Source organism: Echeneis naucrates, chromosome 22, assembly GCF_900963305.1.
Source record: "Echeneis naucrates chromosome 22, fEcheNa1.1, whole genome shotgun sequence".
Taxonomy (NCBI): domain Eukaryota; kingdom Metazoa; phylum Chordata; class Actinopteri; order Carangiformes; family Echeneidae; genus Echeneis; species Echeneis naucrates.
The window spans coordinates 3,369,666-3,396,971 of NC_042532.1; the positions used below are offsets into that span (position 1 = coordinate 3,369,666).

At 41.2% G+C, this 27,306-nt stretch overlaps 2 protein-coding genes, 1 long non-coding RNA gene and 1 other non-coding gene across 6 annotated transcripts in view; 3 read left to right on the forward strand and 1 right to left on the reverse strand.

Moving 5' to 3' along the window:
* Positions 1–478: 478 nt before the first annotated feature.
* On the forward strand, positions 479–560 carry trnas-gcu (transfer RNA serine (anticodon GCU)). The gene has a single exon. It is a non-coding gene; the product is annotated as a tRNA-Ser (tRNA).
* On the forward strand, positions 502–6,809 carry adi1 (acireductone dioxygenase 1). The gene is made up of 5 exons (XM_029493230.1): positions 502–630; positions 1,513–1,797; positions 2,922–3,041; positions 3,259–3,438; positions 5,942–6,809. The coding sequence occupies exons 2-5, from the start codon at positions 1,675–1,677 to the stop codon at positions 6,056–6,058; spliced, it is 540 nt and encodes a 179-aa protein (XP_029349090.1). The 5' UTR covers positions 502–630; positions 1,513–1,674; the 3' UTR covers positions 6,059–6,809.
* A 93-nt stretch (positions 6,810–6,902) lies between these two features.
* Positions 6,903–25,605, forward strand: LOC115035433 (uncharacterized). The gene is made up of 3 exons (XR_003840346.1): positions 6,903–7,150; positions 12,887–13,047; positions 25,511–25,605. It is a non-coding gene; the product is annotated as an uncharacterized LOC115035433 (long non-coding RNA).
* trappc12 (trafficking protein particle complex subunit 12) overlaps positions 10,351–27,306 on the reverse strand; it is a 30,092-nt gene continuing 13,136 nt past the window's right edge. For 2 of the 3 annotated variants that reach the window (XM_029493228.1, XM_029493229.1), the window contains exons 4-12: positions 23,227–23,340; positions 21,050–21,188; positions 18,117–18,229; positions 17,780–17,852; positions 16,473–16,546; positions 14,827–14,925; positions 13,742–13,845; positions 13,418–13,505; positions 10,351–13,080 (exon numbers count right to left, since the gene is read on the reverse strand). In XM_029493228.1, the coding sequence (XP_029349088.1) occupies positions 12,838–13,080; positions 13,418–13,505; positions 13,742–13,845; positions 14,827–14,925; positions 16,473–16,546; positions 17,780–17,852; positions 18,117–18,229; positions 21,050–21,188; positions 23,227–23,340 (1,047 nt within the window). In that variant the 3' untranslated portion in view covers positions 10,351–12,837. The remainder of the gene's footprint in view (positions 13,081–13,417; positions 13,506–13,741; positions 13,846–14,826; positions 14,926–16,472; positions 16,547–17,779; positions 17,853–18,116; positions 18,230–21,049; positions 21,189–23,226; positions 23,341–27,306) is intronic. The other variant, XR_003840345.1, reaches the window with a different exon arrangement.

Sequence of the window (27,306 nt, forward strand, 5' to 3'; positions counted from 1 at the left end):
TGCACAGTGAAAAACCTACTCTGGAGTAAACTGATTATTTGATAGGGACTGTTGTGCACTGCTTTACACAATACATTGTTGCATGCTATGAGTCCACTAGACACAAAAAGGTGCATGATAGATAAGTGCACATGCATACAGCGCTCCCAGTCAGACACAGCTGTTGGCTGCAGATAGATAGATAGATTTTACTGTCCTTTTCAGGATAATTGTTTCCATCTTCTGTACAGCCACAATAATAATAAAAAAAATACGAATAAAATTAAAATGTACTTTCCAGACACATCAGTACCACAAACAGTACACCAATACACACATAATCCATCACCATACACATATACATTCCACCACATTTACAGTATTTCCGTCTTTTGGTCAGTTCAGTGTGAGTGAAGCACTACAGTATAGCTGATCAGTAAGCTGTTCGAATGAACTGTGTGTAATTAAAACATCATAGTGGGGGCGGGACCTCCACACAGACGAGGTGGCCGAGTGGTTAAGGCGATGGACTGCTAATCCATTGTGCTCTGCACGCGTGGGTTCGAATCCCATCCTCGTCGGAGTGCTGCTGTTTTCCCGTCGTGAGCGCTGCAGGGTTCACACTGTGGCTGAAGTGACGTCAGCGTGGAGGTACGTGACATGGCTAAAGAACACAAAGCTGCCCAGGCCTAAGAACACAACCCAGTTTTTACTGCTGATCTGTGTGAGGGCGGAAAGCACGCCATTAAAACTGCTCACGAAACAACAGCCTCTCCATTACACAGCACATTTCCGGTGGAAACATCAAAATAAAAATGTAAGCCCTGTTGGTCAAAGTTTCCTTCTTCGCATAAGTGCATCAATCCTGACATCTATAGAAAAGCTCATTAATCTTGCTCCATGTATCCATTTATTACCAAATAAACACTTCTTTTCTCGACCACAAAAATAAACAAAAGTGAAATGTAAAAGAGAATACCAAGAGAATGCGCATGCAGTTTAACATTATAATGAATTATAAAAAGTAAAAAGTAAAAACAAAGAACTGAACAAGACTTCAGTTTAAATTATACTCTGATACTGGCATATTTCATTTCTTGTCATTCGGACACAGCACAGAATACTGCAGTGCTGAATAAAACTCGATCTTGCTTCTGATCCAGTACAGATCTGGGCCAGATCATCACAGTGGTTTCCTCCTCTGGTCAGGAGCTGGGCCAGAGCTGGAGCTGATCATTTTAGCTGCTTGGGACACACGTATACAAACAGGGTACCCGTCTAATGTTTGTGACGCGATCATTGTATGATGTGCCAAGTACCAACCCCGTTCGTCTAAATCCCTTTAAATCCGTCCAGATTTCTGTTGAACATACTACATCTATACTACATCTAGGGTTAAATGTCATTTCACCAGATCCCCACCTATTGTGGAATGCATTTAAATGAAAACAGAGAATAGCGTTGACACGTCCATATTTTCACTAATCAGTCCTTTCCTCTTGAGCTCCCCTTCACATCTTCCTTCCTTTTCAGCCTGCCTTGTCGACCTGGTTTGAACGGGACACCCTTTTGGCTTCACGGCCTCGCGTCACGTGGCGCTGGCCGCAGTCACGTGACGCGACGCCGTAACGCACATTTCCCACTGTGTCCTGCGCTGTGTCGTGCCGTGTGTAGCAGTGAGGCCCAGTGGACAGGATGGGCGTAGAAGCCTGGTACATGGACAACTCCGATGAAGACCAGAGACAGCCGCACAGATTCAGTCCGAACCAGCCGGTGTCCCTGGACCAGCTACAGAAACTCGGGGTTTTTCACTGGAAGGTAACTGTCTCAACAGCTACACCCAGTGAAGCAGCACTGCCACCGATCTCCGTGCTCTGTCTGTTGGTATTTGTTTAGTGCACTGAGAAGTTAAATGACCGTCAACATCTCCACTAAATGTCGATACACGACAAAGTCAGTATCAGGACACACGCAGTCACATTTAACTGTGTGTCACACAATAAATCAACCAACAGCGAGGAGTGGGCATCACGTTATTTGTCTGTAGCTCAGATTGTAGTCCCAGGTTAAATAGTGATAGTCACACAGACTCTGCAACACTATTGTGTATTTAAATTTAAATAGCCTCATCAGTCCATGCTGAGTGCTATAATATAACAACCAAGATATTACACACTTCGCTGTATAAGAGGGAAGTCATTGAGGAAAAATACATTAATACAAGTGTGTTTGTCAAAGGGAAACAGAGCAGCATGGTGGTTAGCGCTGTTGCACCACAATAAGAAGGTTGTGGGTTCGATCCCCGGGCCTGGGGCCTTTCTGTTTGCATGCTCTCCCCATACCTGTGTGGGTTTCCTTCCACTGTCCAAAGACATCATGTTTGGGTTAACTGGTGACTCTAAGTAGTCCAAAGAGTGTGAGTGGTTGTTGGTCTCTGTCTGTCTCTGTGTGATGGACCGGTGACCTTTACAGGGTGACTCACCCTCACCCAGTGTGAGATGAGATTGGCTCCAGCATCTCCCTTGGTCCAGAAACAGATGAGTGCGAGTGCGTCATAAGCAGCTGGAGATGTGATAATATTTTCGTAGTCTCTCTTTTCTTTAAACTGATGTTTTCCAGCTGAATAGGAAAGTTTGTTTTGGTGTAAATGAAGTTACAGATAGCTGTCTAAACTCAACACATTCGGCAGCATTTTTGTAATAACAACTTATCACACAAGTTATTAAACTGGAAAGATCAAATCTATGGAAATGTCTCTGCAATGATAGGAGTCACACAAACCGCTGTGACTTTTAACAATTTAAGACTACTTTCATTGGAAATATATATTGTATTTTCTGCAATTTTTGAGCTAACAGCAATTTAAAGAAAAAGCATTCAGGCTTAAATAGTCTACAAATAACAAAACATATTTTTCCTACATGAGTTTCCTTTTTTTGCAGCTGAATGCTGATATCTATGAATTGGACCCCCAGCTGGAGCAGATCCGCAAAGACCAAGGCTACTCCTACATGGACATCATCTCCATTCACAAGGACACATTACCCAACTATGAGGAAAAGGTAAAGATGCCTTAGATGCAGTAGGAATACATTGAAGTTGCAGCAGAAATGTATTAACCGTATTAGAAGATTTTCTCACCTGTAGAGAATTAGCTTGCTGCTATGTCTGTGCTTCATATATCTTAATTTATACAACTGAACTGGATGTATAGTTTTATACACCAATGAAGAAATCATTGCTCAGGCCTCTGTCTTCCTTTGTCCGACTGTCCCTCAGCTGAAGATGTTCTTTGAGGAGCACCTGCACCTGGATGATGAGATCCGCTACATCCTGGACGGCCAGGCCTATTTTGACGTCAGGGACAAGGAGGACAGATGGATCAGAATTGCCATGAAGAAAGGAGACCTGATCACCCTTCCAGCAGGCATCTACCACCGCTTCACCCTGGATGAGACGGTACGTCAGAGCATTCATTAAATGCTAAATTAGGTGGTGTGTTGCCTGTTTGAAATCTATCCTGAAGAATCCTTCTCATTTGTGGTCAGTGCCTTTTCTTTCCTAAAGGATGTGTCAGCCTAGATTTCTTCTCTGAAATGTTCCCTCACTGAAGGATCGAGGTGAGCCAATTTTTCAGGCATGTGGGTTGAATGGAATGTTTTGACTGTCTTAGGCAGCCATATTGCATGTTCTCCCTCACTTACACTGGGGGCAGCCTAATTCAGGTCACTACCTACTAAAAGTGTCCCAAGGAAGGAAAACCACTGAACTACAGACACACGACTTTTAACCTCTGGGAGTAACGATTCCCACCAACTGTATTTATTCAGTCCTCAGGTAGCTCAGAACTTGAAGAGGGCAGGTAACTTGTGTTTCCTTTCTATCTGCCTCGCTGATATACATATACATATACATATACAACATATACAACATGCAAAGTCTTCTGCACCTATTGTGCCAAGCAGAGTAATCTCTTACTGAGCTGGTTTAAAACTTGTTCAAAGTGGACAGGCACAGCAAAAATGATGCTGCTCTCCAAGGAGCCAGAAACACTCTCTCACTCGACCCGGAAACACTGCCGCTTATGTGTTTCCGGGTCACAGGTGCTGAAGTCAATCCCAGAGCAAGGTACACCCTGGACAGGTCACCAGGTGAATACACAGAGACCAACAACCACTCACACTCACCTACAGACAATTTAGAGTCACCAGTTAACCCAAACATTCAAATTCCACACAGAGAGGTCACAGGCCGGTTAATCAATCCATGACTTTCTCGCCAAAATCAAATCTTTTTTTTTTTTTTTCCTTTCAGGTTTTTCATAGTAAAATGCCTAAAATGCTTTGAGTGCCTTGAAAGGCAACCTCACAAATAAAATGTATTATTATTATTGTTGTTTAATACCGGCATATATTTTCCTCCAGCCTAGAGACGTAGCATATTTTTTCCTAAAAAGTAAGAACAAAACAAACGAATGTAACTAACCAATAAAAGAAACATAATCAGCGCTCCACATAGAGATGTTCAACACTGACAGTTTTGACAATGTGGCTCAGTCCTCTGGATCAGGGAAAAGTGAAGGGCAAATGATGCCTGAGGGGGAATTGGTCTGTTGCTGAAGAAAAGAACAATATTTGAACAAGCAAATATTGAGAGCACAAAGTGACTGGTGTGCTGTCACACAAAACTGTTCAACTGTGTTTAGAAATGTTGCGGCTGGGGGATATGCTACTGTTGTCAACACTTTTGCTGCTGTTTGTTTGTTTTGTGCCCTTTTGTACTTTCAGCGAATTTAGTGTGACATTTTAACTGAACTGCTGTTCCTCTACAACAGACAGTGCTTAAATTCCTCACTTTGTTTTATCCTGCAGCTCAAACTGTTTTCATACACAAACTATTTTGCAACAGCATCATTCATACACTCACAGTTGATTAAAAGAACAGAGCTTGTTTACAACAGACATTTTGCTTTGACTTAAGGAGGGTTCATAAACTTTTAGAGGTCTGAGCCTCTCTAGCTGTATTTGAATACTTTATACTATTGAATATTTGAATACTCTTTTGTGCACCACATAAAAAATGTTGAGCAAACATATGCTGGGTATCTTTTTTTTTTTTTTTTTTTCAGCACAACATAATCTATATGAGCTGATAATTATTTTTCACTTTAATCTACTATATCAACACAAGGGGCCCCAAAATGCACAGAGATCATCAAATTTGATAGAAAAAATATACTATTTATTTATAATCAGCAGAGTGAAATTACAAAAAATGTGAATATTTTGAAAAAAATGCAACGCCTGCTCCTCTCATGGCATCCCACTTTTATGCTCAGATTAATATTTTTGTACTATAAAATTAAAATGATCATATTTCTGGTTTTACGAAAGCTGCACTTTTGGGTGAAGTTTCAGCAGTGCTCTAGGTGTCTGGATGTTTTTTTCTTGACAGCGCTTTGAAGACGTCATGGGATCTGATCACGCTGGCGTGATAACAAGATTCCAAATTGGTTAAAAGTAACTGAGCTCCAGGTTTGTGTGGATGTAGCTCAACACGACACAAGTGTATCTTATTAATTCAGCTAAGCCTAACCCTTTTCGTGATCAGACCGACCAACCCAACATGTCTGAAGAGAAGAGGTCCTTCGTAAGACTCCTTAAACAGCACTCAGAGATCACTGTCCTCACACACAGACTGAAGGAGCTGGGGCCGTAGTCAGACTCGCCCCTCTCTTCACTTTTTTTTTTGTTTTGTGGGGAACACTTTCATTGTGTTTTGCAGCTTGCATGTGTTTTCTTAAGTTGCAATTACGATGGGCCCACAGGGCCACCGTGAAGTTTTATTTTTATCATAGGTAGCACTAAATGATTACTTTTTTTTTTTTTTTTTAATGAAGCAGATCGTGTTGGTAGCCCTCTATGCAGCCTTTGAGACTGATCGAAGCACTTTGTCTTTGCAGAACTACACCAAAGCTATGAGGCTGTTTGTGGGGGAGCCTGTGTGGAAAGCTTACAACCGTCCAGCGGATGACTTTGACATTCGTCAAAAGTACTTAGCTTCTCTGGAGGAATCCTAAAATGGAGAGAGAGAGATGCTGAACACATCATCTACAAACTCAGTCTACAACAGTCTCTAATGTGGTTTCGTCAACCAGTAGATCAGCTGGTCTGTTGGTATGTTGAGACATTTTGATGCAAAGGAGTGTGAGATCATCATGTCCTGTGCTAAGGTTTTAAGTGGAGAATGAAATGATGTAGCCTACATGTAGACAATGCCAGTGGAAATCGAAATAATCAGTTAGTCTGCTTATAGGGAAGGATGAACTTCTCATTTTATAGTAACTACAAAAGATGAAAACTTACCCAGCGAGAGGTACTTAAACCAAGGCGCACCTCTACCAGCTGCGGTGAAATGCTGCTTTTGACACAACTGTCAAAACGATATAATAGCATATAATACAATGAAATTATTTCAGATAACACAGGGCCATTTTGTATGAGTACTTGTGTTTTTGATAGATTTGTAAAATAGCTGTTAAGAATAACTTTTATCCATGTGAAATTATAAACTGTTAATTACAGCTGCGTTTTATGTAAGGCTCTGAACCCTTTTCTCACCGCTGGGTCAACCTCAGCTCGTAAATGTTTATTTCATTGGTTAGTTATGGTGATTTGTACTGTGGCTTCACTGAGTTATGTAACTGAAAAGCAGCATTTTCCATTATCATCTTGAAATGTTTCTAAATCAGCAGCTACTGATGTTGGAACTGAATGTGATTGAACATCCTGACCTTTTACTTAACTGAAAATAAACCTCAATCAATGACTCACTCACTCATTTTCTACCACCTATCCATTTTTGGGTCGCAGGGGCTGCTGGAGTCAATCCCAGCCAATGCTCCAGGCGAGGGCGAGGTACAGCCTGGACAGGTTGCCAGTCCATCGCATAGAGACAGACGTAGATGAACAACCACTCACTCACGCCTACGGGCAATTTAAAGTCACCAGTTGACCTAGACATGCATGTCTATGGTCCCGGAGTAAACCAACGCTGGCACAGGGAGAATATGCAAACGCCACACAGAAAGGTTTCAGGCCTGGGGATCGAACTCCTGACTTTCTTGCTGTAAGGCAATAGTGCGGTATGCTGCTGTGCTGCTCCTGAAATTGTGAGTATGTTTTTCATGTACATATACAAAAACACACAACCGAATGTCTAATATTTTAACTCAAACATAGAAATATAGAATATAGTCTTTGAGGTTTCAGAAAGTGAAATAGTAATATTTAATACTCAGCTCTGTTTAGCAATGTGTTAGCAGTGAAATTCAGTGGACTTTGGAAGCACTGATCTACTGAACTCCTTTGTAAAACACATTTCCTTGAGTTGTATTCCTTCTATTCAAATAGGAGTTTAAACTGGGACTCTGTGGATGATATGAGGAAGTCGATTTCCAGCCAGTGCTGACCTGTTCAAAAAAAAAAAACCTGGTCAAATGACTTCACTGAGTCTGCTCATTGCCTCACTGTAAAACTCACGTTTGCCTTAGTACAGACCGAACTAACTTATTTGAGGATGTGCATTCGACCACTAGAGGGTGGACTCCCTGTTACATTGATGGAGAATGCAGACCTGTACTGGCAAGGTGCCCTGCCTCACCTTGCAAACTGACCATTACTCACACCAATCGCTGGACCTTTTCCTCAGAGTTCACCCCAACTCCACTGCATTGTTTTGCTTTCCTATTCTGCAATGAAGTCAGAACTCCCTCTGTGACGTCTGTGATTCCAGACCTTTGAGACGAGAGAGAGTCCACTTCTACTGTCACCAGACTGCTGATACAGTAGTTCTTCGTAGTAGCCATAGTTAGAACAGTGTATTTGGGCTCTGCTGGACCTGGGTAGTCTCCCAGTGAGCATCTTGTTACACCCACACTTCCAATATCCACATCCTGCCTCTCTTAGGTGGCTGCCCATCAGCTCAGACTATACCTAGAAGCATTATACAGCAGAGGTGTGCAGTGTTTTGGAATATTAACCAAACTGCTACATAGAATCCAGCTGTAAGAATATATAGAGGGGCTAACTAATAAAATTATGTCCTCATATGGCCATTCGATTGACAAACAGCACGGGATGGATTAGATTCACAGAGACTTCACTAACTATGCGTGGGCACGATGACCACAAAAAACAATTAACAACGAAACATAGATTCAATTATTCAGAGCGGGTTACAGATAAAGATGAGAGCTTCCATTTCAATACAATTGAGCCAAAAAGATTCATCTGTGACATTGATGCACACCTATCATCTATCATATCATTTAAAAACAGTGGAAGTAGTCTGAACAGGGGAAATGAGCAGCTAAATTCATGTTTTTATTCTCTATACTCCAGTTCACTGCCACTAGATGTAGTACTAGACCATCAACACCTCAAACCAAATGCTTCATCAGGCATCCACTGGCCTCCTGCACTGCCTGTGTATTCCAACATGGGGAGAGCAAAGGTCAGGGTAGGAGCACAGTATGTGCCTTTTTAACTCAGGAAAATCCCACATTTTAGGCCTGGCTAGGAGAACTGAAGACAGACATACGCGGTATGAATTCTGTTCTCAGGACATATTGCTCCACTATATATCAATATAAATATAAAATATATAAGATAATTTACCTAACCTCTAAATACATTCAGATAACCTTTGATGACTAGCTTATATTTCAACATGTATATAAGCCTAGAGCAGAAAGTGAACTGCTGTTAAATCAGTTTGACTGAGAATATTCAAATGGGTAGATTTAAACCGTTCAGTATTCTCAACACACATCTCAGAGATATGTCATCTACAATATGAGTGCTGTAATAGGACCGAGCCAATACTGTGACCAGTCGGAACAACAGAAAAGATTTTTCTTCGATCAGAATCTGCATCTAAAGCTTCACATAGATCACTCTATTTACAGTGATGGACACATTGTAAATGATTCAGTGCAGAGGAACTGACTGGCAAACAGTTTGAAAGATGAACAGAGAATATATTTCATCTAAGCAGAGGATCAAGCATCCATGTGTAATATTTAAATGTAAGAGATAGATGTCTCTAATCTTTCAGGGATGACTCATTTAAATAAAAGAGGATTAATTGTTCTCCCACTGTAAACTTATTTAGAATGAATCTTCAGCTGAGTGGGTACTGAAACCAAAACAGGAGGGCAAGAAACTGACACCTGCTCATATAACAGGTATATGGGCAGAGAATATTACAGTGGTGAGCTCATCATCATCTTAGCTCCCCTGGACCAGACAGCCCAGATTCTCCCTCACTAAACCCCAGCTGTTAGAACATCCAGTGGACAGGACAGGACGGATCTGATGAAGACCAGAGACTGCCTCACAGGCTCAGTCCAATCCAGCTGGTGTCCCTGGACCAATTAAAGAAGCTCGGAATACTTTTCTGGACGGTAACATTCCATCCTCCAGCTGCTGCCTCTAGCTTTTATTGCAGACTGCTAAATTAACAATGGAAACTGAAATTTATACTACACATAGCAAAAGCCGATAAGTAGATGCAATTTATTCATTCACAAAGTGCAGTAAACTTTTTGCCTATTGAATAATTTATGCCCATTTGGATTTGGTTTTCTTACTTTACCTTCTTATGTTGTGTTTTTGTTTCCTATTATAGTCTCCTGTCTCATTTATAATTCTATTATGTGGGGAGTAATGAGTTTCATGTGTGTTGTGAAAGCTAATGGACATCTGAAATTTGCTCTGGATTAATAAAGTATCATCCTTCCATCTTTCCAACGCACATTTTAACTTTATTTATTGGCCATCAACAATTTAAAAACCAACCTTATGTGAAAATATATCCATTTTGCTGTATTTTTAAACGTTGAGTTGGTAGTGATTAAAAAAAAAATACACAAATACAAAAGTTTTAGCACCTTAGATATACAGCAGGAGCTAACTGATGAGATCTTTGGAAAAGTATACCAATTTGTCTTAAGGGGAAAAAAAAAAAAAAGTTTTCAAACAGATGAGCTTGTCCAACTAGGCCCAAAATGTATCTGCTTAACTGTCCCGGACTGAAGATGACGACATGTCCATTCATACAGCTGATGGCCACACAAAACACCATATTTTACTCATTGGTGTGCTTTTCCAAACAGGCAGTATCCACCTCACACCTGCACATGATTATTCAACAATCAGGTTACTTATCATTCAAATGGCACTTGGAGCTCAGGAAATTATAGACAAGGAAGGTCATGTAACTGTTACACTTTGTCTAATGTGTCCCAAAACTAGTATAATGATACTGAACACCTTTATGATGTTTCACTGTGAAAATTGTGAGTCTGAGTTTTTTTTTTTTTTAAACAGCCTGCTCATGGTGGCAAATTTCAAGAGAGGAAGTTTTGGGATATCCATTATAAATTGTCTCCCTTGCCCTTAATCAGAAAATACTTAACACTGTTTTGATGCCTCACTGTGAAATTTGTGGGTGTCCTGAATGGTGTGACTCACAACTTTTGTTTGTGCTGCATATTTTGAGGTTTTGAGTGATAACTTGAAATGCATGGCATTTTCCTTGTTCAGCCTACATGTGATCCACAGGAACATAATGTGTACGTGGAAAATATTAAGGATGCAAACACAAATGTAATATTCAGTAGTCTTCATGTTGTCTGCTGATGAATGGTCAGTAGAGGCTGTGGATGGTTTAACTGGCCTGCTGAAACTGGAGATGTGTGGGCGTGCAAGACACACTAAAGCTTCCCTGCAGTTTTAACTCATTTAATACACTGTCGGTCAGGCCCCTTTTTTTGTCCGATGGTCCCTCACCTGAAGATATTCTTTGAGGAGCACCTGCACTTGGATGATGACATCAGCTAGATCCTGGACGGCCAGGCCTAATTTGAAGTCAGGGACAAGGTGGAAAGATGGATCAGAATTGCCGTGAAGAAAGGAGACCTGATCACTAATAGTTTGCTTAATATGGAAAGCAAGGAATGAGAGAAGGAAAGGATGTACATTTAAATGAAGGCTGTTTCAGCAGGCGCAAAGCAGCACAAAAAAAAATCCCTGTCACTTCAAGAGGCAAAAGTGAGGCCAAACACTTCAAAGCAGAACTATAGCAAACTGAAAATGCTGGAGTTTTTTTTTTTTTTTTAATCATTTAAAGTAGTTCTAACCTTCAAAGTGGTTACAATGATTGAACTCCTGACACCACTTAGCGTTTGTTGAATCACTAGTTAATTTTCCTTACTTTCCCAACCTACACTGTGAATGTTTGAATTCAAAATGAACAATTACACTACGACAACTTGTGTTATTAGTTGAGATTACTCATTATTATAACCTTAATGGATATCAGCTATAGTTAGTCCAGAGGGTTAAATTGGATAATTGCAGAGGCAAGCCATCATCAGTGATATGGTGGTGATGCTGGTCGAGTGCACCTTGAATGTTGACCACCCAGACAACCTCTCTCTCTACCTCCACACCCATACACACTACTTCCTATGCTAAATAATTTGCAGGAACAGTTTCCTTCCATAGTTCAGGCCTCTCTTTTTATTCCAGATGCCTTTTTAATATACACAAATATGAGCAACACAATATGTAAACAGTGAAATTTAAACATTAATCAAGACAAATCAATAAAAAGATTTAAGAAGATAATGATTTTCTAGAATAATTTAAACAAAAATCTATCTGCATACAATTTTGGATTTTCAATATTTTACAAGGATTAAATGCAGTCTGGCAGATTTACCTATTTATGCAAAAACATGCTGAAAGCTAAAACTGAGTGGTTTTTGATTGTTAATCCAGTATTAAAGGTGTCTGCAACCAGGGAGCATTAAACAGGACCTCTCAGATGTATTAGTCTTAAAGCACACTGAAGCTCAAGATAATGCCCGTGTCGCCTGCTGGATCATTACTTCAGGGACTGGCCATGACCTGCAAGGGAGAGCCACTCCACTGTTGAAGAGGCCTTGCTGACAAGATTAGAGAAAGTCAATCAGTGAAGAAGCACTACTAAAAAAAAAATATTTGAAAAGGTGGAGGCAGAAGTGTGGTGATGTCTGTCTATGAACCTACCACAATTCTTTAATTCATGAAGCAGATCTTAGAGAAGTGAACCTGAGACCTGCAGTAAGACAAACCTGTGCCAAAATGTATGCCCTTCAAGAATAATCATGGCACCATAATGTCAGGTTAATATGATTTAAAAAGCTTCTCAGTGTTATAGAATCATACACATGTGTCTCTAATTCTTTTGTGTGTAGTTAGGTTTTGTCTAGAAAAACAGATAGAAATGCAAGAAATGTAATTCTTAAATGTAAAGTCTCAAAGTCATGTAACATAACTGTCACATTAAAATACATAAAACATTGTTAAACCCACAGCCTGCATGGTCTAAAAGATAACATTATGACAATGACTCAGTCTACTACACATAGCTGTAGATTAGGCAGCAATGACCTTGTTGACCTTCTTAACAGCAGCAGCTGTTGGCCACAAGACTGTCACCTTGCAGGTCATAGCGGCTTCCCAGACTTCTATTTCTTGTCTGGTGGTCAAATGACTTCAGAGAGTCTCTGCTTGTAGCCTGGAAATCACTGGACCTGTTCTAGAAATGGTCTAATAGATATCACAATATAAAACTGCAATGTCTGCTTTAGTAGAGACTGAACTCACTAATTTGAAGCTCATTCAAAATTTGTGAATTAGTGATCATTTAATATGCTGGTAGGTTGAGTCTACCTGCTGGAGGGTTTACTCCCCATTACACTGGAGAATGCAGTAGTGTGTTTCCTCTTACAGTCCAACCTCCTTGCTCTTAGACCAGTTTCAGACACTGTGTGTTGAAGCTGTCCCCTTCCCGACAGGCCACAGCCTCGAGCAGAGCCTGCTTCTTTTGAGTGCTGCGAGATGACTCCAGCTCATACATGGTGGTCAGATTGAAGAGGACGCTCTCATGGAGGTAGAGTGCAGGGTCCTGCTGCACCAGACCCTCCAGCTGGCCAAGGGACTCCTTCAAACGGCCCAGGTACAGCAGACACACTGCAGCATTGTTGTTAGCCTGGGAGGACAGATCAGTTTTAGTGTCAGTTTATCAATTATGTGACAGTTATCTGGATCATTTAGTAACATTTCAGACTATGTTTGAACTGCTTCTTGAAGACTTCTATGATACCATCTACAATTCTTTTTAAGATTAATTTTACTGTTAAAGTTTTAAACAAATAACAATATTTGGAAAACAGAGATGTGCTACTATGTAATCACAATGGCTTCAGAAAGTATTGTTATGCATTTGCTGCTGGCAGACTTGATTTTGTTGTAGACTTAATATCATGCAGTCCCAAAGTGAAAAACATCGATGTTACAGTGGAGTAGATGTTGTATGAATCACTTACAACAGGGTTTTTTGGGTCAAGTTTCAAGACTTCAGTGAAGGATGCGTGTGCTTCAGCATAGTTGTTCTGACTGAGGTAGACAAATGCCCTGGAAGTGCATAAATAATATAAAAATAAGTATAAGCAACTTGGAGCATAAATGCCTTTGAGAAATAAGCACTAACACACACAGTGTTGGTGAGGTACGTTCATTCATCTGAGGTGACATGTGTGAGACATGTAGGGTTGAGGCACAAACTTGCAAAATGAATAGGTACTCTGAAGGACGTACTTGTATGTACATGTATGCACACATGCAGTACACAGTTCGTAAATACATGATACCTGTTCATCAGCATGCATGTAGTGTGAGTGGACTGACTCCCTTTCATCTGGCAGGCCTTCTCCACATCTTGGAAGTATGTCTCTGCTGTTTTAATGTCTCCGATCTAGCCAAGAAGAAAGCAGCAGTAGCACATTATCATGTGCGTATAATATAAAATGGGACAAACATAAGTAACCCAGCTTGCGAAACAGTCACTCACCCGGAATGACAAAAAGATAATAGGATTTTAGCCACAAAACGACTGGAAAAGAAAAACTGAAATAAACACCGGACAGTACTGAGTTTTGTTTTTTGTTTTTTTTTCTCCTCCAAATTGCAGCAAATTTTCTCCAAATTGGACGGTGTATGGATGCTCACTGTGGTCTTAGGACTAGAACCAAAGGTAGAGAGGTGATTGGTAACATGGCTTTATGGGCACCAACTCCAGTTATTAAACTAGGGAGTTAGACATTTTATTAGAAGCTGCTCTTTTTGTCTGTTACCTTCTGGAGGTTGAAGCAAATCAACACTTAACTGTAGTATATTCAGAAGGCTGTGCTCTGTGTCAGAGACAAATTAAGGCTGTCCAGTAGCTCTTCTCGTAGCACATGCCATTGGGGTTTAGACCTTGCTGCTGCAGCAGCATCAGATTGTTTCTCCCTCAGTCATTTTCGACTGTAAACCCTGAAAAAATAACAAGATAGTCCGTCTCCTCTAACTTTGTCTCTAAATGAGCTCATCTTAACATATGCATTGTAGTAAATTTGGCAGACCATGTTGCGGTCATAAAAATCTGGGTTTGACAATAAGTGGCCCTGACATGTGCCAGACTTTGGCATAATCTTGCTAAATTAACTGTTTCAAGAAGTTAAATATGGGGCAACAGGTGTCTTATAATCACTTAAGAGTAGATGTCAATTTTGTCATAAAAAAAAAAAAGAAAAAAAGAAAAGCTTTGAACTGTTATTTCTGAGTAGCACTGTTGACCAAACTAGAATTCTCCCTTGGACAACTTTTCTGTAGCTCCCATAATATTTAACCCTAAGATATACTTCAAATAATCTATCCTATGTGCGTATATCTATGTGTGTGTTACTCTGCAAACCTGCAAAAAGATCCGTCCTATTCCACTGAGCAGCTGCACTCTCTGCTGAGGTTCATACTGGATGATTGAGTGATAGGTTTCCACTGCCAAAACGTAGTCCTGCGAGGGTGGGGGCGTGAGAGTATGAGAAGGAGGGAGGAAGGGAGAGTATCATATAGAATGGAGAGTAAGGGAAGAAAAGATAAATTAATGAATGAGTTGAAGTTAGTAGGGAACAGAGGGAGCCAGATAGGGAGAGAGAAAGATAGCTAGAGAGGATGGGGTTGGGGGTGATAAATCAAACATATGGAGTATTTGCGGGGTGACTTGACCCTTCTCCCACCTCCACACAGCAGTGCTACACATCACTCACATGGCGACTGGACTGCTGAGCCGGGCGACAGAAAGAGGTTAGGAGGTGTGTGCGTGTGTATAAAGATAAAGTGTGGAATAGGATGGGACAAACTTGAGAGAATGTGCATTTTGTTCAGGTACATGAGCATGTATGTGTATATCATACACAGTAGTATTTTACACTTCCTCCAAAACCATTTCAAACCATCTCAATTCAAAAAAGCTTTCAAATTAAACCATCTTACATTTAATTAATTGCTATCTATACTGTATTAATGAAAATTTATCATGGCGTCTCAAGTATTGAATAATTATTCATTTGTGCCATAGAGTGCCATTGTTATTCAATAATTATGAAAACACATCAGTGATCCACACTGGGTGACACGTTCCTTTTCATTGTGAGCGCACACACATTCATTTATTTACATGCAGCCCTGTTACACCATCCTGCTGCTTCAAGTACCAGACCACCATACGAATTCATACACAGTTCTGTCTGCACAAGTAACGCTGGCCAAAATGTGATATCCAGCTGTTTTAGGAACATGTTTCATTTTTTTTTTTTGTTTTATGCATGAATAGGAAGTTATTCTGAATTAATTTTAATTTCTGTTGTGATTAGCACATGCTTAGATCAACCTTATAACTTTTAAGAAAAGACCTTAGATTGTTATTAGGTACTTTAAAACATCTGATATTTCGTTTTCTCATAAAGTAGCTTTAACATGGGAGGAATTACCTATCACAAATGTAAAGATATTATTATTTGCTTATACTTATTTATTATATTATTTGTATTATCATATTTTGTCATATTAACAGGCAATGATAATTTAAAGTTAAGTGTGGAAAATATGGTAGAACATAGAAAGTCACTGGTGTGGAAGGGGAGCTCTGAATATTGAAAGTGAATTTGAAGCAAAGAAATTGAAAAATACTGTCATTCACAAGTAGATGGCACTGTGGTTCTCTGTTGCGCAAGATCCAATCCACACTCTAGCCCCCCCCCCCCCTCTCCCTCCTCCCTCTCTCACTGACCACGAATCCAATTAGTGGTCAGTCTAGGGGGATTTCACTGTGAATCCTCCACCAGCCTGGCATCAAAGATCTCTGAGACTCACTCATTCACACACGCACGCATGCATGCACACATACAAACACAAACACACCCTGACATAGGCACACAACCAGACAAATTCAGAAACACACACGCATTTAATACAATCACCATGTCACACAAACATAAGCAAATACACACGTAGCTGCAACCCTTCCCCACCGCCCCATCCACCACTACTATCAGTACCTACCTTCATCAGTAGAAGACAGTTGGCCATAGAGTACATGACCCGGCTGAGGCGAGACTGCCACAGTTTAAAAGATGCTATAACAGGGAGAAGAGAAGAACACAGATAGAGACAGGGTGACTACCTGTTTTCCTCCACCCATATACCTTACCCTTCCATTTCTGGCTACACAACCCTACCCCACCCCCCTTGCCCCCCACACCAGGGTTTATTTTAAGGCAAGGTGGTGAGGAAGACAACACTGCGGCACTCTCTGCTTTCCTCTTCTCCTCCACTTCTCTACAGTGCACTGTGTGGAAGAGCTTGTGTGCAGTCCTATTAGTATTCATCACCGCACTTGTATGTGTGTGTGTGTTGGGGAGAAGAGCTAATCACTCAGTGGGGGTCTGATGTGTGAAGGCAAGGCCCTGTGCTATTGACTTGACTGTCTGCGTGGGCAGGGAGAGGAGAGACAGAGGGCACAGCTATTACTCTGCTTTTAGAAGGAGGGGAAACAGGCAGAAGTCCACACACACACACACACACACACACACACACACACACACACACACACACACACACACACACACACACACACACACACACACACACACACACACACACACACGTATTTGTCCACATGTCACCTGGCCAATTTTGCCAATTATAGGTAAGCATCTTTCATTTAGCTCGACTCCAGCAAGTGGCTTGTTGCTGTTCATTGCAGTGAATTATCTTCCTGGACAGCCACTAGTCGCTCTTAAAGAACACAACATTTGGAAAAGTTGCTTAATTTGCAGTCACAGGACAAACACAAGGACTGAAAAATCTGTATTAAGATGTAGTTGTGAGAAGAGAAGAAAACAGGAAAGAAGAAAAAGAAGATGAAGTCCTTTTTATCAAGCAAATCGACTGCATCTATACGTAGACTTGAACAATTTTAAATGCAGGTGCCTGTTTCCCCAGCATACTTGTGCAGATTTGAGTGGATTGGATAGGATGAATCTCTATTGATCTGCTTGATGAGAAGGACTTTGGGGACAGTTTGATATTCAGCACCAGCACCAAAGCAGTGAGGTGCTAAACTCTTTTAGAACACTGCATTGGTGTCTTTATGTGACAGAATACATGCATGTGTGGCCAAGCCATGCTGCAGTCCTGCACCAGGTGCACCTCTGCCTCAGTGCTTGTGTGTGTTTGTCAGTGTATGTGTGTTTTTGCCTACTGGGCCCCATGAACTCACTTTCTTCTTACAGTGTGATGCAGTCTGGGATTGAGGCCAGGTCTGTAACCAAATGCCTGTGCATGCGTGTGTGTGTGTGTCTGCTTACCTTGCCTGTTCTCCTGTGTTAGGGTGATCATGCTGCCATCCTCAGCCAAGCCCTTCTCTAAGTTCTCCAGAATCTGTCAACCATAGAGAGGGAGGTTCAAGAGTCAGAGGAGGAAACTGCTTCACTACCATCGTTACAATGCTAAGAGCTTTTTGTGTCTGTGTATTACAATCTACATATTCAGCACCTCTAAAATCCAACAATTTGGCTGTTTATGCAGGTGGGTTTGAAGATTAGTATGGCTAATGTGTTTTTCTGTGGGTGTGTAGTTTTTTTGTGTGAATTCATATTTTTATGTTCATCCAGAGGCTATGTTAGTGTATGTGTGCCTACTCACAGTGAGGCAGACGATTTTGAGGTTGTGCAGGCGGTCCACAGCCTCATGGGGCTTGGCCAGGTACTGGGGAAGCTCGGCATGCAGCAGACGCATCGAGAATGGCACCATGGAGCCTGGACAGGAGGGAAGGAAGGAGCGAGGAGAGAGGGTGGAAGAGAGGACAGGAGAAAAACAGGAGGGAAGAGAATAGGGTAGAATCAGAAACAGGGTGGGATGAGGACATAGTGGGAGAAAGAGGGGAAAAAAAGAGAAGGAAGGCAGCGAGACAGACAGAAAGACACTGAGCACGAGATGAGAATATAAACCCATCCACCCACACACAGACTGCACACAGCCCTGGAGGCAGGAACCTACAGATGGCATTGAGCTACGTATGGTTGCTTATTAAACCCTCTCATCTCTCTCTGGGTGTGCTGCACAGCTCCATCACTCATCTCTCTGCCTCATCCCTGTATCTCCCTCTGCCTCTACATCATTCACGCTGCCTCTCTCTCACACAACACACAGACACACACATATCCCTTAGGAAGAGCCTATATTCAGGTGAGTCCCCAGGCTTTGATCAGGGTCTCTTTGATACCGTCATCAGATCTGAAACTCAGCTAGCTAGTCCATCTGTGGCTGCTGCGTCTGCCAGTTTATATATCTCTCTTTCTATCTCTCTTGCCTGTCTGTCTGCGGTTTTTGTCTTACCCATCAACAATATAGGACCCCACCCCCCCCAACCCCTCACACACACATACCAGGTGTCTACATTACTGCCCTCTGTTACATTGCTTTATCTTCATCCTGACTTATTTAAGTCTCTCTTGGATATAAGCAAGTTTCATCAGCTTAAAATTCGGATTTTTCATACCTATAGAGTATCTGTTAGAATTAAATGTTAGTGCAGCTTCATAACTGAGAGGGAAAACAACCCATGAAACTACAATCTTGCACAGACATAAAAAAATACATTTAAAAGGTACCCTGAGGAGTTTTTGACTAGGAGTGGAGCTATAAAGCCTTGATGTGATGAGTGGGTGGCCTTTCTGTTTATACCTTTTGCTGTTGTTCCGTATGCAAGAGGATGCCCATGTATGCACAAGAGCACTTGGGTTATTAGATCCACGAGCACTTCCAGGACCGGGTTAGACCAGCATTTTTTCCCAGGGTAATTTGTAACTAATGGCTGATTGGAATGGAACTGCCGACATCTGCAGATTTGCTTGCTTTGGCAGACTGCATAGGTAGGTAGTGAGTTGATGGAAAAAATGTATTTCTTTATTCAACTTTGTTAAATTATTGTCCAGCAAGTTAACAAGGTAACTAGTTTCAAGCTAGCATGTTCCCAGTTAGCCAGCATGTTCTCAGTAAACCAGCATGTTCCCTGTCAGCTGGAAAATGTTGCTATCAGGACAATGTGTGAGAATCTCTTCTATCTCTCTATCTCTCTCTCTCTAAAAAAATTCAGTGATGGTTTCTTATGGCAAAACAAGGAAGGAAAGTAGTAAAAAAAGTTAAAATTAGGGGTACTTAACAGAGACTTGAAAATGTGCACTTTGGTCTCTCTCACTGGGCACTTTTGATGTTCCACTCAACAACAGTCGGTGGCATATGGGTGCTTTATAAAGTCTTTCTGCACATTTGTTAGGACAAAAAAGTTACAGAACAGAAGAAGATAAAGTCGTACTTGGGTGAGCACAGGTGAATGTGAACTGAACTGTATTTGTTCACAAGAGGGGAAACTGGGGATTTTGTGGACTGGTAAATCCTTCAGAGGTTTTGATTTGATGTGAAAAATGTAAATACTCTCAGGACTCTTCCAATCATACTTCCTGGTAATAAATGGTAATAATTTTGTCCAGTCTTGTATACATTGATTTTATTTGGTTTGGACATTAAACATTGTTCCAACTAGCTGCTGAAAACATCTGTAAAAAGAAGCTTGACAGTGAGCATGCTTTTTATGGAAGGTATCAGAAAACTGATGTTTCACAACTAGAAGCAGAACACGAGGATACAAAATAGCTTTTAAAACGATGGGAATTAATGCTACATAGTATTTTTTCATCCACTGCAATCAATGTTTTACTGGTTAGACATGATAACATCTGAAAAACAAAGTTTCTTTCTTGAGTGCTTAGTTATGAAGAAAGTGATACACAGGCTGCTGTCTATTAAGGCGGTCAAATATTGGGATGGAGAAATGTTGGACTTCTGATGCCAGGCTACACAAATCGTGCCAGTCTATCTGTGAGCACCTAGCATTGTACAAAGCATTTAAAATTGAGCAATGGAAAGTCAATTTGTGCTCTCTTTAGAGGACTGTGCAGTGTAGCTTAAAGTGTGTTTTTTTCTCTTTTGTTTAAGTGTGTGTGTGCAGCTGCGTCTCTACAACTGCCCAAGGGGTGAAGCAGATCCAAAGTAATGGGAATACATTAGAGAGCAATTCATGCAGTGTAAAAAGAGGAAAAACAAAACCAAAGAACTGCTGTAGACAAGTTGAGTTGCTGGAGCTTCTTGACGATACAGTCTTATATCAAGCTCCTGGCAGAAACTTTCCTTTGAATATTTAATAGGAAAGTGGTGCAATGCTTGTGTATCCTAAAAAATGTGGGTAAAACACAAACCCTTTTGGAGAGAAGGCTAGTAACACATTCAATATTCACAGATAAGACTTTTGAAGCAACTTTTTTAGCATTATTATGAATAGCACTACTCCACCTTAAGTTGAGTCCCTATAGAAATGTATAGAGCAGCTTTGGGACAACTGCAATATGAAAAGAGAAATGAAACAATGCGGGATTTACAAGGCTAAACATGAATATACAAGTTGCTTTAATTAATACTAAAAGTGATCCTCTTACACAAAGTTCAATAATAATGTAGCAAAAGAAGAGATGGTATAGTCGTGTGCATGTGGTGTTTGTGTATGACTGTGCTTTGTATACCTCTCCTCCCGGGGTAAACAGTGGGGTAGTACTCATAGTAGAGGTCTGGATGATCCAAGTTGCCAAAGGGTTCAAACTCCATCTCAGCGTTTTGGAAGAGGTTCAGTTTGGTGAGAAGGGCCAGCCGCACAAACCAGAGCTGGACGGATACAAACACACCTCACTCTATTAGTAAATTGTAGACAACATTAAATTAATATCTTGAGAACAAAAATATTGCCATAGGCAACAATAATTTTGGTAAAGGCGAAGAAGTTTTGAGGGATTTTTTGGATGCAATGAAATGATGCTGAACTCAACTGAATAACGTCATGATCTGCATCAGCTGACCATGATGAAATACTTGCTTGTGTTAAGTTGTGTCATTGTGATTTTGGTAAGCATTGAGCTATTGCAGTATTTTCTTATTCCTTTAACTTCCATTCCACTGCAGACATTCATTTGTCTCAGGTTTAACTGCAGGTCTTCAGGGTTCATGGGCACCTTGGTGACTTCTCTTTAACTTTTAACTGCTGCTTTGCCACAGTTTATCATCAGAGGATCAGATCAATGCCTGACAACAGCTCAGACCAATCAGTTGCATGCTATTATGTGATTGTCCACAGAAAATTAGCGTACAAGCCATGAAGGCAGTAGAGTCTTTTGGGGAGATTGGGCATTTGCTCCAGGATACTTGGCAATTGTTTGAATTTTGGTTGGCAATTGTGTGAATTTTTAACACATTTCGGGTCCTCAGATCAACATGTCATCCTAGACCTAAGTGAAGTGAAGCTTTAAGTGCAGCATGCTGGTCAGGTGAAACATGTGTTCACAGTGTCTCTGGAAGGTGTCATAAGCTTGAAAATGGGAAAGAATTAGTTTCTATAAACACCAATCAGTGTAATACTGTAAATACCAGTGTCTTAAGGCAGACTGTAGCCCTTTGCATTGCAATGTCTTAGTAAGTTATTTACTGATGGGAAAAGGTCTATATTGGTAAAGGCTACATGGTAGAAGCTGTACAGCCTCAAAGCATCCAAGTTTCAGCATGGTACTAAGGTCTTATCGAATGGCCAGAACCTAAGGAAGAAATGGTCTGATCACATCTCTGTCATGCATGTGTCATCTACTTATTAAACTGCAGCCAGATCCAGAACCAGCTTCTGGCCAGAGGGAGCTGTCCTTGCATTGAAAGCACTGATTAGAGCACGTTCAAAAAGAGCAGCTCCCTGTGGGGAATGTATTGATCTGGAGGAATGTAATTGATGATGTCACGGTCACTAAAACCATCATCTCAAGGGCAAACTAGATGCCATGGCTAACAATGGCAGTTCAATCTGAAACACTGCATTAAGATTAAGGTGGCCCTCAACCTGTTAAAAGGCATCAGATAAGCAAAACAGAATTCATGCACAGAGAATCAAACGCCACTTTACTAAGAATAAGGAAACACAGTACTCATGGAATGTGGTCATATCATCACAGATTGTAAAGGCCCACTAGAGAATAAACAATTTCTGTTTCCACTTCAATGTGCAAGTGAGGAAGACCATTAATCTCCCAGGGAGACAGGTTTTAGATTTGACAGCAGACAGTCTCATGCTATGTGTTTGTTAGAAAGTGAGAACCAAAGGTATTATCAATAAAATGTTTTATATTGTAACCTGTTTCAAGTGTTTAGATAATCTTCTGGTGTAATGTAAACACAAGGAGACACAATGTTTGAAATCCAAGTCTCGTTTGGTTTTGTATTTCATGATACATAATGTGTTCATGAAAGTGTTTTATCGGACAACAGAGGCCACCAGCCACAGCCTCTCCACCCTCGAAGTACTCAGGCATCAGGGCCTCTTCCGCAGCTAGCACACCAAAGCCAATGTCTCCTATTCTGGTTAATTGAAAGATCAATTTAATCCATCCATCCATTTATCTTCTATTGCTTTTTTTTTTTTTAAATCAGAAACTGTTCAAATCTCCCGTGATAGTGAAATACTGCAGAGTACACAATATATTATTCAGCAAGTGCATTATTATGTCCATTTTAAAGACAGGTAATTGCATAATTTATTTAATTAGGGGAAATGCTACATTATTATGTAGTAAATCTTGTCTTGGAGGAGGTTTTGCCTCGACTAACAGAACCACAGACACAGGTACAAGATTGGATACATGAAAAGAAACCGACACTCGCATCTTACCTGCAGTGAGTCAGTGGTGTGGGACGTTGGCTGGCCCGCCTTTCCATATCCCTGACCATGAGCTGTCAACAGCCGGCCTGTCAGATCAACCGCTGCCCGCCAGTTCTTACTGGTCTGCAGGAGAGAAGAGAGACAGAATATCTGGGCAGAGACCATGGCTGGCTTATGGAAGCAAGGAAAAATAAAACATTGATTTCGATAAAAAAAAAAAATAAAAAAAATAAAAGAAGGTTAATTAGGGGGGCATACCTTCTGTGTGACTGAAATCTATACAACACAATCAGGGTAGAGACTAGACTAGGCCAGAACCAGCCCTCACTCAACCACACCTCAACCTTCTCCTCCAAATATGGTTTCCACTAATTTAAAAAAAATATGATGGTGGCAGAAAAAATTACCGACTGGGGACTGCAGAACGGCAGCTCACAAACCAATGGGTGACTTCAAAATGGGTTGACACTTGTGTACTACATAAAGACCCCATACAATCCCATAATGGAGTGGAAAACGTTTTTAAACTTATAAGCAAAATAAAGGAAGTTTCACCTCACTAATCATCCTAAAAGTCAGCGTCAGTGCGAAGCCATTAACTTTAATTAGACATTTAATGCAACAATTAATACAGGACAATTCACGGTACATATGAAGTGAGGCAGTGCCCAACTGAAAGTGCTCATGTGTACCCCTGCTATGCATGCACATAAACACAGACACACACACACGCACGTATTAGCAGCATCTGCTTCCACAGGAGGGGGTACAATAGGTAAGGGGGGCAGAGGTGGGAGTGGGTTGTGGAGTCACCCCACCCCATCAACACACATGACAAGGTCGGCTCACCAATTGGGTCTGAAGAGCTGTGCCATTCATCACAGCCAGGGAGGTAATTAGGAGAGAGCGTGAGCTATTTTTTTCTAAGCATCTTTAGCACCAAACTCATCACACTTTATTCCTTTCCTCTTCTGTTGCTGTTCTCCATTCCACGCTCATCCTCTCTCCTTCCCGTCTTTCTCCTCTCCTCAGGATTCTTTGGTACTTGTTTCTCCTTCCATCAAGATGCTCCCTCCTCTGTCACTCTCTCTATTCTCTCCCTTTGACTCTCACCCTTTTCTGCTGTCATTGCTTCCTCCTCTATTGCGCCTTCCTCATCCCTCCCTCCTCTCCTTTCCTCTCTGCTCTTCTCCTCTCCTCCCCTGCCCTGTGCCAGTAGCTGTGCTGCTTCTGAATCTTCATTACGGGGGGAAATGAAGCTGAAAACGAGGAGGCAGCCTGGATGGCCAAAAGCAGCTGCAGTCACTGAAACACACATATCCTGCAGTACGCTACAGTACACTGCTGCCCTGCTACAGGGCATAAGAAGACAGGTGTGGTAGTGTGTGTTTCTACGTGTCTGTGTGAGGCTGGGATACAGGATGAGTAGGGAAATGAGAACAGCCAGTGGTGACATGCAGTAACTGCTTTTACACACACACACACACACACACACACACACACACACACACACACACACACACACACACACACACACACACACACACACACACACACACACACACACACACACACACACACACACACACACACACACACACACACACACACGGATTAAGAATTTCAACAGAGCAACATATGGATGGAAGAGATCTGGCCCACATGTAGGGAAAGAACTCAGAAGTCAAGCTTGGTCATAGTGGAGAGATTTAAAATAAATAAATAAATAAAAAAAACATAAAAAAATAAATAAATAAATAAAAAAAAAGGCAGGAGCTCTGGGCCAAAAGAGTTGGAAGGAGAAAAAGGAGCAAAGGGTAACAGCAGAGTGGAGAGCAGGAGTAGAAGAGAAGCAAGCTGAGTGCGAAGGGAGCACTAGTGAGGCATCAGGAGATGATGATGAAAGTGAAAAAGTCTGAAACATTAACTTCAGGAACAATCCAGCATCTCTGCTTTGTCAGCTATATTATCAAACAGCAGCCTATAATATCAAACCAAATGCAGCAGACAGGCTGCGTGGTTCAAGTGGTGACCCTGAGTGACCAGGAAGTCAGTAGGTCAGCCTCAATTTAAGACAGTGTGTGAATGGGAAGATGACGGACATTTGTACCTGTTTTTTTAATAGCAAACTACCAACCACCCCATGGATGAAACAGAGAACGAATTGGACTGTGTTCAAGATGCTAATATAACATATACAATGCATGGGGGCCTGTCTCCAGCTCTCAGCGAGCAGTGACAGGCTGACATTAATGTTCTGCCTTTTCAGTTCATCATCATTTTTTTTCCACAGGTGCAGCATAGCTCCATGTCCTATGATCTGTGATCACACACATTTCTACTGGAGCCACACAGAAGGCCACTGTGTTCCTGCAGAGCTGACCCCCCCCCCCCCCCCCCCCCCGGCAGCTGCTCAGGGCTCCACAGACACCAGGGGGCCTCATAGCATCGTTTTCTGAAGTGACTGTATGACCTTTGACTTGGCAACCCAACATATCTAAACAATAAATTGGTACTTATTGTTGTTGATTTATTATAGTCATGATTGGGCTGTAACCAAGGAGGGGAATGAGACTGGGAATGAGAAATTAGTACAAATTCAGGCTGTGGCTGGAGATGCCTTCCCAGAGTGGACAAAAAGCCATTATGATTAGAGATTAACAGAGTATTGGTCTGGCAGATTATCAGATACTATATTCAGACCGATTATCAGAATTGTTACTTTTTAAATCTAAACTGATGAAGTGCATTAATTAAAAAAAAATAAAAATGGAGTTGATGCAGGAGCCTCTCCCCGTTGAGAGTAAACACTGCAACGTGGAACAATGTCTTGCCCAGAGAACCAAATCTGATTGGTTATTCATCACAAGCAATATCCTATCAGCACCGAAGACTCCTTTATACACAGACCGGCCCAGACTAGAAAGGATCTGGTTAGTCAGGGAAAGTGTGAGGCTCAGCCCTCCGATTAATCTTTCATGTTTGGTTTTTATTAGATGGTTGCTCATTAAACTGAAAGATCATTATGGAGAGTGTGGTGGCAGGGCCGTTTCGCTACATCATATGGAGGTGTTGTGTTGGACAAACTAATAGCAGCACCTTGGCCAGAGTCCTTGCATAACTGTTGTTATGTGCTGGCAACTCAAAATATCTGTAATCAGTCTGCTTGATTGCTAATAATTGAAACTGAAAAAACATATAGATCGAGTCTGAATAAAAATGCCTGTATAAAACTTCAACATGCAACTGGTTCAAGGCAAAGACAGGGGATCTCTAAAGTCATAAGGGTTCATCCTCATAACACAATGCATCCAACAGCTAATGAAGACATTTCACTAAAAGCAGACACTGCTGCTATTCATTTCTACTGATGGAGATAGTCTGCTGACTTTTCCCCAGAGCGGACCATTCATGCATCTACTAGAGCTGCATGAGATACAAAAATACCTATATTGTAATTATTTTTCCAGAGATTGCGATTGTGATAAGATTTCATTTAGAATCATCACTTGTCTGCGCCATGTTCAGTGAGGGAAAAAAATTATGACAACATAAATTCTGTTATGTATGAATATGATTTGTGGGCTGGGATGTCTTTTTTCTCCTGCAGTTTGGATCATCCACTTGGCCAAATTGCAATTGCTATTATTTTCTGATTAGAAATGTACATATGGTCTGCACTACACTTCATGGTAAACTGTCTTACAGTTCTAAGATGGAAGTGGCTAGAGGGTTCAGGTGAACTCATGCTCCATTTAAAGAAGCGCAAGTTCCTCATAACTGGCCAAAAACGTCATCATGCAAACACATCAAAACATCACTTCCAAAGTTTGAATGATTTCATATCAAACCAAAGGGGCAAGAGGGGGATAAGAAATACAAAAAACAATAGGCTGTTGGGGATAAATAATTGAGCTCAGCTACAACAACTCTGTAATAAGACACAATGAAATCCCTCCAAAATAAAATGAGGAGGAATTAACTGTGGTGATTTTACTCATATTAAATGAGGAACTGACTCCTGAGGCTTGGTGAAAGAAGTGAGTGTCGTTATTGTGTAGACATGTCTCTAGCACAACAATGGGGAGG